At 31.7% G+C, this 12,941-nt stretch overlaps 1 protein-coding gene across 1 annotated transcript; it reads left to right on the plus strand.

Annotated features, from left to right (window-relative positions):
- The first annotated feature begins 4,056 nt into the window (after window positions 1-4,056).
- On the plus strand, window positions 4,057-12,459 carry LOC134279144 (uncharacterized). Its single transcript, XM_062761506.1, has 3 exons — window positions 4,057-4,102; window positions 4,229-4,432; window positions 12,136-12,459. The coding sequence occupies exons 1-3, from the start codon at window positions 4,057-4,059 to the stop codon at window positions 12,423-12,425; spliced, it is 540 nt and encodes a 179-aa protein (XP_062617490.1). The 3' UTR covers window positions 12,426-12,459.
- The last annotated feature ends 482 nt before the right edge of the window (window positions 12,460-12,941 follow it).

The raw sequence follows: 12,941 nt of genomic DNA on the forward strand, positions 1-12,941 counted from the left end.
TATGGAATGTTGTGTTGTGGAAACGGTGAAAGAAATATGGTAAGAACACACGGTTAGTAATATTTTGAGATGATGGTTAAAAGAAAACATGGAGAAATAAATCGATAAACAGCGCACTTTTTGTGCGCAATGAATATACGGTTTTCCTCAATGGGTGGCACAATAGCTCTCCGGCCTGTCAATACTTTTTTCGGAAAGCTACTGTTCTGCAGCTAAATTAGAGACTGTTCAGAATTGAGACACTCATCGCAAAATATAAGGCTAAGCATGGTTGTTTCCTAAGGGTGCCTGAACTCAAGAGTGACAACTCTTTCCAGACCTGATAATAAATGATGCTCCTCTTCTAACTAAACTGTCCATACTTGTTTTATTATAATGAAAAATGGAAATAATTTATTATAAGATGCATAAGAAAGTATCAGGTAGCATAATCAGAGTAAAAACTCTTTTTTCTATGTGTTGATATTGAGGATTCACTGTTCACAGAATTTGCCGTTATCATATTATAAATATTCGTCATTTTGCTTTACTCGTAGATTAAGCTTTCAGCTTTGAATAGAATATTACATGATACCACAATTAAAATCAAAGTACTGAAAGTACTGTTACGAGTTGATGGTATTGTTTGTATGTTGTTTAACATCCCTCTCGAGAATTTTTACTCATATGGCTAGGCATCATCACTTGCCAGTGTAGAGCTGCAAATTTTGCCCTATACTCGGTACTTTACGGCCATTGATCAGTGATGGATCTCTTTTTTCGTGCCAGCACATACTGCGACACAGGACATCGATTTATACGCTCTCATCTGAAGGACCGGTCGCCACGTCCCATAGTGGGATTCGAACGCACGATGTAAGGATCAACTACTTACTGTTAAAATGAGTTGAGGTCACTTATCCATACTTTGGTTATATGTGTTATGTGCTATAATGAAAAAATAAATAAAGCAGCTTTTCACACAAATATTTCAAACTAAGACGACCAATCTTCAACAATATTAAAATAGAGAATTATAACTTATAAAGAGTGCAAATGAATAATTTCATTAATATGCACATTTATATTATATGCACATCAAATATTTTCACTATATATATATATTTTCATAAATTGACAAATAATTTGACATTTTCAGTGCACATCAATATGTTTCATTTCTCGTGATTGAGCCACTCTTAAATTTCAAATCCTCTATTTTCATTGATATGCATATTACAAAATTCAAAATTCTTGATTTGTTTACTATGGTGATTGAAATTCCGTTCCATGTCTTTCAAAATTTGCATGTATATTTGTTATTTTCTTGATTTAGCCACTCGTGAAATTCAACTCCTTGTTTTGTATGATCTTTGATATGCAAAAAAAAAAAATACTCCAATTCTCCCGATTTAGCTGCTCTTAAGATTCAACGCTTTTTGACTTTTAATTGAAATGAACATTTTAATTTTATGTTTTTTCGTTTGGTTTAGACACTTTTGAAATATATCTTGACTACCTGACTTCAATTAATTGATTTGCACATGTAATATTACATTTCTTTCAATTTAGTTCTCTTGTAATTCAACAATAATTCAACAACATGACTTTCATTGATAAATCTATGCAGAATTAATATTTCAAATCTTTTTTTTGCTTTTTGATTGACTGAAGACTTTAACTTTATCACAATAGCATGGTATATTAATCGTTTATATAATCTATTTACTTTTGAATATATTCGATTTTTCAGTCTCTTCATTCACATTTATAAACAAATATTTCTCATTTTATTTATAAATAACACCCGATTTAATCTTTTTGTATTTTTTTGATTATTATTTTATCACTGTCTTCTGTACTTTAAATTCACTGTATCACATTGCTAGCATCTGATAGTAAGACACAGCTGGATATAGTAAAGGAACTCTCTTTCCAGAGTAGCGCAGATAATTAATGATAAGAATCACAGGCATGTTAAGTGACCTCTACTGTATTTAAAGCTTGCTGTGATACAGATCTAAATTGTGGAAAACAGTAGTTCTTTTATTGTTTGCACAAGAAGTAATGGCATGTACATAAAAATATTTTATCAACTGGTAGAGCTTATTTCATCCATTTAAGATTAATATTTGATTTACTTCGACCATCTTTACTAGGTGTTTCTCGCTTTGTTTACAAACATAAGTAGTGTTCTATATGTAAACACTTCATCACTAGTTATCGCGGAAAAATTGCACTGGTCATTAGCATACTGGATCAGCGCAAGGATTAGTTTATTTATATACCACTAACACGTCAGTCTTGTAAAAATAACCTGGTTTGTACAATATTTAATTTTGTAAATATTCTTTCAACATCTATTTTCAAATTACAGACTTATAATAGAAAATATTTATTGACTTCAAAATCAAAACTTTGTTTGCACGACATATCACAATTTTTGACTGCATGCCTCTTGCACTATTTCCTCTCGCGGATTGACACAAATTCCAAAAAAATAAATAATAAATATTTAAGTTTATAAACACTTCAAAGCATTTCAGGAAATATATTCTTATTCTGTAGATCATGAATTTGTAAATAAGCGAATATTATACAAGAATCTGTACGCAAAATACTCAAACGAAAATGTGATTAGTTTCGATACATGGGGAATCCCTTACTATTAACATAACATGAGTTGATACCATCAACTCGTAAAAAACGATCGTTACAGACTTGAGTGTGGGGGTTTGGCGTGACATTGACTTCACATCATATTATAAACTATATGTACGAGTCAGAACGCCGTTTTATTCTTTTTCCAGTCTTCGGCTAAGGTGATAAAAAATTGCCCGTTGTATGTCGTCGTTGTATGTTTGCTGTCGTAAACTTGTCTCATTTTCATATTTTCTCAAGAACATTGGACCATTTTTAACCGAACTTAACCTTAACCTAACCTAACCAAAATTGCTTCCACGACTTCTTCTAGGGGGAGATAATGAGGTATAAAAATGAGTGAAAATTTAATGGCATCTCTTAAAATCTTCTTCTCAAGAACCTCAAATTTGTCCAAATTCAAAATTTAAAATAAGAATACATACGGAAAACCTGTAAAATTCTTCTTTGCAAGAAACATTGGGCCATGAAAAATGAAACCGATGTGGAAGTTTCTCCTGGTAGTGTAGATTAAAGTTTATTCAAATCATGACCCCAAGGGGTAGGGTGTGGCCATGATCGATGGGGGTACAAAGTTTAACATAAGAATACGTAGGGAAAATCTCTAAAATTCTCCTTCTCAAGAATAGCCGAGCCATAATTGGTAATAGTTATTTGGAATCATCCTCGGTTAGTGGAGATTCAAGTTTGTTCAAATCATGATCTCCAGAGGTAGGATTGGACCACAATCGGGTTTCAAAGTTTAACAAAGGAATACATAGGGGAAATCTTTCAAAAGACTTATTCTCAAGACCCACAAAGATGTGAATGTTGATATTAATATGGAGGCATCCTCGAGTAGTGTAAATTCCAGTTTGTTCAAATCATGACCAACAAAAAAAAGGAGGATTCGAAAAAGTGGTTCATAATCATACAAAGAAGTATTAAGGCTATATCAATAAAAAAAACCACCTCATAAACAGGAAAGTTATCATGTATCATATTTATTTATAAGTATCCGTAGGAAGTATAGACTGAGGTGTATTCAAATACCCAACTCCCTCTCCTCCTCTGAACCCACTTTCATATTTAAGCTTTGCAATACTTTATTGAAGTTTAAGTTTCACTCTCTTTGGAAAGGGACCGTAGTCTAATTGAATTTTGTTTCATTACTTATAAAATGCAAGTTCAATTTAACACTTTGTTTCGGAACAAATGAAACAAAAAAAAGAGGAAGTATTTTTTTTAGAACACATATCATGTATCTTAATAATTATTTCAAGACTAATTATTTGTTTTTCGTTTACGTAAATTCTTCGTTATTTGAAAGCCTAAACAAAATTAATTTATTTTGTGTATATAACATGTATTGCATATTTTTTTCGGGTGGCTGAATTTTGCATTATCTGAAAGATTTTAGTTTATCTGCAGATAATAATGTTTATTGTAGAAACGAGACAAAGAAGCATTGGCGATGTCTACGGTAAATTAAATAAATTATACTAAATTCTTTGCAATTTGTAGATTTTTATCATGAAGTGTAAAATATTTATTTTAACATATCAGAATATTGAATATGTCTGGCTTTTTGAAATTGCTTTTTTTTCAGTTTTATCCAGGTTCCATAAAAATTTGTGCACCTCAATGTTTGATACTTTCATGAGGAAACACTTTGCAGATTTTAATATTCAATCAATTGATGACAAAATGGTGAGAATAACAAAGAAAATGTGCCCCTGCATTGTTCTTTGCCTTTACTCAACTAGAGCATATGAGGACATAGCCATATCTCTACAAGGCGTAAATGCAGATGGTAAAATCTTTAAATGATTCATACAATTCTCTTACTTTTTCACATCTCCATTTTCTTATCATTTACCTCACAATTAAATATATTTTTTTTAAACATTACAATATTTTTATAATTGGATGTTGAAAATTTAAAAGCAATTGAATTATTAGTTAAAGAATTATTTTACTAATTATATACCTACAAGAACTTTGGAATACTCAACATTTTACGGCTAATTTTCATGAATTATTTAAACGTTACAGCGTAGCACAGTTAATGTCTCATTAAAAAATCGTTCAATTTTTCGGATAAACATACATTCTTTACAATTATTTGTAACTCTTTTAATTTGTTGATATAGGACAAATTTAAAGAGGTTCAAATCTTCATTTTGAGAACCTTAAGAATGTTTATTTAAACATGTCACGTGATGTCGAAGTCATTTTTTGAAATATACTGAGGTACAGTTGTAAGCAGACGACCATGTGGGTGTAGTTTGGGAAAACCCCTTATTCAATACGATTTACGTTTTGCATACCGTGTAATTCTACAAGTTGTACACAACGTAAAGTTTCATTAGTACAAGGCATTGAGAATTTGTACTTCTTAATTTCAAACAACACAATATACACTTAACAAAACTTTAAAGTGTTCACTTTAGAAAATTTATTTATGAAAACTACACAAAAGAATTTTATGACATTATCAAATTATTACAACCAATGAGTCTTTTCAACAATTGGTGAAAGAAAAGAAATGATCACCGATGAAAATTAATGTCCCTTTACAATACAAAATCAATGAATCTGTACTTTGCAACACGTATTTTGTTTAATCGGCTTCCTTTTTGACAATTATATTTTTTACAACTTGTATAACCGTAAAACATAAAACATGGGCTGAATGGCCATGGATAGAGGAGGAAGAGCTATTACAATGTTGCTATCTGGATCATTCTATCAACAACTTATTATATATTAACTTTTTTTAGTGTTAATTTGTCCTTAAGCTTGTTGTTACTTTTAAAAATAAACAACAAGTATCAAAATACATTTTAACACATTCTCCCAAAAGGTTTGAGTCATTTGTTATCGTCAAATTATCGCAATTTTAAATCTTTGAATAAAATTTTAATAACAGGAAGTGCTCTAGATCTTCGTCTGGGCAAATGTTTCGCAACAAATCCAGCTTCGAAGAATTTTTTGCATGATCAGAACCACTTTAGAAACATTTCAATCAGCACCTTCAGTCAGGGTTCTCCATGATCTGATTTACTATTGTCACAGATGAAAATGAACCATCGGACGTTTTGACAATTACTTTAGACAATTTCAATTCAAAATTCTATACCTGTTATTTAATTTAACGAGTTTGTCATAATTGCTTAAATCTGTCACATGTATCTACTTTAACATGTTTAATTATCTTAATTAGCCATGAGTGATATGACCAGATGGACTGTGCTTTGTGTGACTCATAATCTTTAACTCTACTTGTAGATCAAATTAACTCATGTCATATGTTTCCCAAACTTGTTAGTTATCAATCATGCCTATAAATACAAATTTTTTGTTAACATTCGGGGAGTTGGAATCGGGACGCGCTTGTCCTTGATACTGTCCGACCCAACGAGAAGTAAAGGTCTGCAAATCGTAAAGCGGCTTCATCTTCATTTACTAAATAGTCCACCCTAGTGGCTTTTACTGACAAGCACACGCATCTTACGCGAGGGTGTGATACGATGTTGCTCCCGACACAGTAAACTTTTCTCCGAGACAGTAATGATTCAAATTTTATGCGTGCGACACAGTAAAAATATTGCCGAGACAGTAAATTCTGTGATAACTAGAAAATCAAAACATATAAATTCTCTTTGACGGAAACTTGAATCAAACAATTATACCGTCTTTCAATTCTGAAAGGTAGAACACTAAGTTATTAGGGCTTCACCTTGCATAATATCAATTATCTCCTAGACCATCGCCAGACTTTACGCATGAAGGAACAAAGGAACAAAAACAAATATTTTGTTTTCACACTTCCTTGTAACGATGAATTGGCAGTTGTATTAAAATAGATTGTATTAAATGAAAAAAAAAATTTAGATATGTTTTTTTTCCTATAGAAAACGGCTCTAGAATTATGTTCGCAATGTAAGTCAAACATAACATCGTACCGAAGTCATTCAATTGATGTATGTAAAGTGCTTAAAATTTTCACCCTGTTCAAGGAACTTTTAAAATTATTTTATTATTTTGAAGTGTGTTTTTTCTGTAATTCGGTAATTCGATCAAGGTAACTAACAAATAATCACGGCAAATTTACTTTCAAAAAAGTTAAGTAGTTTGACTGTATCGACCAGAATTTCCTCTGCTTTTAGAACGTGTGTTTTTACATTTATTTATCAATATATACGACCATATCATTTGTATAACGAATTAGCGATTAAAAAAGTGTGTAATTTATTCCTTTGTAACTATAATGAATAATGATTCAGTTCCAAATTTGATCGCGAAAATACCGCCATATTTTAGTGCTTCGTGTAATCGAAATATCTCTGCAACACAGTAGAATTTTAAACGATTGAGAACCCTGTTCAGTGGTATAAAATAAGGTAAAATTTGTGTTCATAGCAGTCCAGTATAATCTTAAACAGTCTGAATAACACATACGTCCGAGACGCCCCCGGGGGGTCTCAATGATGACCAAAAAGCATTTGTTTGATGTACGTGCCTGCCATATCCCCAAATTGACCACAAAGGACTTTTAAAAGGAATATTCAAGTCCTTAAGTAAATGGTCTCTAATATATCAGCAGATTATAACAAATGATTTAAAAAAAAAAAATAAAATTCGTCGTTTAGAGTTAGTGAAGCCTCCCACTGCGTACTACAATATGCATGAACTATTATGATTAGATGTTATATTGACAAGTGCATTGCAATTAATAAATTATATATTTTTTGCTGTTTGAAATTTTAATTAAAATAAAATTACACATAAAAGTATGTTTTTATGTGGTCTAGAGCCATCTAACAAAATGATTTCTTTTGTTATAATTTTATTAGTCTGATCATTTTGTGAGACGTCTTAATAAACATTTCCAGTATATATTAGGTTCCGCCTCCTTATTGAGCTCTGACAGGACGTTATTTAGTGTATTCACTCATTCTATAAAAAGAAGTTTAGTTTTAAAACCCTAATGTTTATTCTCGGTGTTACCCGTCTTAATTCATTGTACTCGTATAAATTCCCAAAAACTACTGGATAAAATGAAATCACTAATTTATTTATATATTAATAGAGATTATTCTATCTGACGTATCCGAATAAGTATACGTATTGAGGTATGAGAGGCATCTCGATCCCGATGCTTAAACCATCTGTTTACATTTCCATCGTTTCTTGTTTGATTTTTAACCTCATTCACTAAGAAATGATATGTAGTGTGATATTTTTAATAAAAACATATCAGTTGCTGTACACGCCTTGTGCATCCTATTTATGGGGGAGGGGGTGGGGGGCTTAAAGTTTAAAAATAAAATTCGAAAAACAACTATGTTTTTTTTTTTAAATTTAAACGTGTAAAAAAAATCTCGAAAATATTCCTAGATTCACCTCTCTCTCTCTCTCTCTCTCTCTCTCTCTCTCGCTCTCTCTCTCTCTCTCTCTCTCTCTCTCTCAATATAAGAATATGCATTGTTAATTCTCGAATTAACATTTACAAGAACACGACATATCTTCAATAATTATATATACAGTTAAACGACTTAAACTCAAAGTTGTAAATTGTAAATACATATAGTTGTACATTAACTGGGAAAGATTTAACCACACATTGTAGGACCAAACAAATGTGTATGGGCGATTCACTGAAAATGTCCATCCTCTTTTTCTTTTCTATTATCTTCTATGTCATTCATTATCAGGTATTTAATGGTCATAGTTCCCTCCAAAAATTTGGATAGCTGTTCATTCTGGGGCGGTTTGAATACACTCTCTAAATTGTAGGTCGATATCCCTATCATGGGCGGAGGAAGCAAATAGAAAGGGGGGCACTAATTGAAAAGGGGGGGCTAAACCAACAAAAAAGGTAAACCCCAATTTTCAATACCTATATATTATGTCTATCTTTGCAAAAAAAAAGTGGGAGGGGGAATTAAGCGCCCCCCCCTCTCGGGTTCCGACGCCTATGCGTATCTATGGTTTCAAGGAGCTTGGGAATTGAACATGATCGAGTTTATAGTGAACAAAGCAAGCTCTGAAAACTTTGATATTTTGTCATTGTAATTTTTCTTTAATGTGTGATTTTTTTCTCGGCTACATTGAAGCAGTTCCTTCTCTTCAATTCTACAATTTGTGCACACTGATCTCGATCTCGGCCAAATTATACGTATATATATAAAAAGAAAATAGGATAAAAAAGAAAAGAAAATTATCACGATGGACCAGTAGGCTTAGCAAAATAAGATGTATTATTTTGAAAATTTTGAGCCATAATTATTTTGTTCTTTGCATAAAAAAGAGAGTTGAATGAATGAAAGTCAAAAGACGTTTAACTTATCAAATTTTGTGTGTCCACATGGTGAGGCATGCACACAGTGAGGGACAGACGTCGGAACTGAGGGGGGGGGGAGTCCCCCCACTTTTTTTGCAAAGATAGACATAATATATGCATTGAACATTGTGGGTAGGATAAGCCCCCTCCCCACTTTCAACAGGCACGTTGTATTACAGTCAAAGAAGAGTAAGTGGTAGCACTAGTGTTTAAAAAAAATGGCAATGAAAAAAGTTCGACATCCCCCCCCCCCACACACACATAGTAGTATTTAAGTACTTTTTTGTTTGTCAAGGTTTTTCAGGGATGATTTTTTTTCTCTTTCAAATAGCCCCCTACCTACTTTTAATTTGCTTTTGACGCCAATGTGAGGGAGGGGAAAAGGAGGGAGTTACACGGGCTCTTCAAAGCATATACTCAATACTTATAACGGTCCTGAAGCTAATTATGAAAATCAGTTTGAACAGTCTCTTTAAAAACAGCTACAACGTTTTATCGATCGCGTTGATGATAACGTATTTTGTATTTCAGCGTGTGTGTGTGTGTTGGGGGGGGGGGGGTAATTGCTAAGCCGTTACATGGCATGTGAAAAAAACAGACAAAATCAATAAGAGAAATGAGATTTCCTACAAATATTTTGAAGCAAAATGAAATTAATTTTAAAACAATATAATTAAAACAAAATATTTTATACTTGACTTCATTTTCTTTCTTTTTTTAAATAGATATTTTTTCGAAATGATAGAGGTGTACAGCAGTTTATTATTTTTAATACAAAAATTGCTGATTGCTATTTTCTAATGCATGGACTGTGGCCTATTTAACCACAAACAGAGATGGAAAATGTATTAAATGGTTTAGACATCGGGATCGAGATGCCATTCATATCTCGATACGGATACGGATACGTATACTTATACGGATACGTCAGATAGAACAATCTCTAATAGCATAAAAAACTAATAAAAAGTTCGACTTTCAAACCTTTGAAGAATCATTTCGCGAAGAAAATTCCTTCAAACAAGCACCAAGGAATTGATATGCTAAAGTTTCTGATTGACAATATCCTTGTATTTTTAGAGATATGGTTTTTCGAATGGTGTACTGGGATTTCCATTGGTATCAATCAAACCTCTTAACACAGGGTTTTTTTGACTTTGTGTCTAAATTCTTTTACGTAAAATATTAATATACTTGTGGTCTTCAAGTTTGCATTCAGATTAATGGACGACTTACATGTACTGACAATAAACAATGGTTATTTCCACTCTATATGTAATATTGACACAATATATCCCAATGAGGTAGAACTAAAGAGTCTGGCCCATCAGTTTTATATTTAGAAATTTTATTGAAAAAGACCTAAATAGTAATCTAACAACAAAGCTTTAGGATAAACTTGATGACTTCAAAACCTTCATACGGGGTTTCTATTTCTCAGATGATTCGATACGCAACAACATGCCCTTCGTATGAACAATTTCTAAAACGAGGTAAATCATCTAAAACTTGATGAAACAGGAATATCAGCAATATCTGATGAAGTCTTATTTTGTATACAAAATTCAACAGCAATAAATATGCAATGCTCCATCAGTTGTAAAGATTTTGCTATCTAATTTTGCAAATTTGCACATAAAGAGATTGAATGGAGGACCTTTTATGTATTTATAGCTGCACATGTTGGATTTTTATCAAGTCAAACTGCTACTAATGGCTTCAGTTGTAATAAGTACACACCAGAATAGCAACAGTCTTAATTGATAGAGACTTTTGAATGTATAATCACATGGTCACTGTGGGTATGATTTATTATATCCTGTGGTTACCGGTTTTCGATAGTATAACACTTAAGTTGAAAATTTAATCTAGACATCAATGTTTTTCTCACCTCAATAATTTATGTATTATTAGTCAACAATACATAAATATATTCAGACATTTATTTGTTTTTGAAATAAAGAATTTCAGTACTGTTTCAACTTTCTTTGGATCCGCCATAATCTAAGTTGTTTTGAATTACGTCACCTATTTTCGATAGCAGGTATAGCGCACAGTTATTGTCATAAAAACATCGAATAATGTTATTTTGTGTGTGTTTTCGCTATCTTTTATTTGCTTTTTGTCCTCTTTATGGTATTGGATTTTTTGTCCTGTTTTCAACTATAATCTTAAAAACAAATTAAATATAATTAATTATAACATAAAAATTCTTAATTTTGGGGTTGAAGTTTTATAAAATTGAAATTTCAAGCCAGGAGCCATAGTCTGCTTGGAAAGCATGATCCACGGCCTTCTGCATTTGACAATTCTTGTTATTTCCCCTTTTGATGGAAAATATCTACAAAGAAACGAACAATAAAGCAACAGAAACAAAATCTGACACATTAAAAAGATATCGAAATTTAAAATAAAATACCCTTAACAGGCTTCCATACTTTATTTTTATAAGCGGAAGTTTGCCCAAAGTGAGGCTTATGTATTTTTTGGGCATAACACAGAGCTTTTTTTACCAGACGATAAAATTAAATCATCAAATGTTGTTTTCAGGCTTAGGAGATAGGGTTTTAGAGTGATTTTTTTTTTGCATTATGAGAAAAGGGCGTGATTTGAATAGATAAAGAGAAAAATATAATCTTACCTCTGTAAATGGCATAATTTTCGATCTCTTTGGCTTTATTAAACTTTTTACATCTGATGATAATTTTGGGATAAGAGGTTCGAAAAATTACGAAAGGGTTTCTGATTTATGGTTAAAAACATTAGCCTATCGAAATTAGGATACTATCGAAAATAGGTTACGCCACAATACCTTTTTTTAACTTACAAACCATATATTAAATATTATACATACATAAAACAGCTGTCATAATGCTTTAAATACAAATTTAATTTTAATTTTAAAATTAATTCTAATCACTAATAGAAAGACACCGGCATACTCAGTTTGTGGGGCACAAATATACAATGTTGAGTAGTTGCAAATTTTATGTCTTTTTCTGAATTTTCGAATGTACCAGAATACCTTAATTTTTTTTTTTTAAATATTTATAGCCCGATTTTTCATCGTGTTTCTAGGACTTGAAAAATCCTGAAAGGACGCATTAAGTGTATAAAATAGTTCGCTAAAATAAAATTATTAATTTCATTTTCCATTTTTTTTTCAGATAATGTTCCGGTGTTACTGGTTGCATTGCAAGCCTGTGAAAAAACTATAAAAGCTGATTTACTTAAAAAAGGAATGCTTCCGAAAAATAACATTATAACAGATTATACGGATATCCTTTTTGCTGATAGTAGTCGCGATTGTTATCTATGTGAAGAAAATTATGAAGCTGCTGATGACATACATAGATTTTACCTCAAAGCCCAAAATTTCCTTAAAGAGGGTTCATCAGTTGACAGTAAAAAAATGGATGAAATGCAAATACAAATTTGCCCAGACAACACTCCCTAGAAGACGAAAGAAGAAGATCAAGGATATATACATGTATGACTTATGTTAAACAACAGATACATGTACTAGGCGACAAGTTATTGTTTTCTTTACACTTGCTCGGTTCTTATTTTTTTTTATCTATGGACTTGCTTTGAATGGAACCGTACATCATGTATAGTATTGCTTAGAATACCTTTCTCCTTTGTTGTGTACCTTTCGAAATCGTCTGTACACGTCTTATCTACACTCTTCCTTTACCTGTCATGACTCTGATCTTAGCACACAAGCTTAACTAAGGATTTTTATGTTTTCTTTCATATTTTTTAGCATTGCTTAGATATATACCCAGAAAAATTCGATTTAACTTCAGTGACTTTTTCAATATATATTGATAAACGGCAATCACATCTTCAAAGATTGAGTATAAATTTGAAACATTTAAACATGTGATAATATTTATATCAGGACGTATTTAAGATAAGATTTGATTAATTGGCATTTAAGGAGGAATTCCACATCAACTTTTTATTTTAT

Source organism: Saccostrea cucullata, unplaced genomic scaffold (genome assembly GCF_032062105.1).
Source record: "Saccostrea cucullata isolate Sc308-1 unplaced genomic scaffold, CSIRO_AGI_Scuc_v1 ctg1603, whole genome shotgun sequence".
In the NCBI taxonomy this organism is placed as follows: domain Eukaryota; kingdom Metazoa; phylum Mollusca; class Bivalvia; order Ostreida; family Ostreidae; genus Saccostrea; species Saccostrea cuccullata.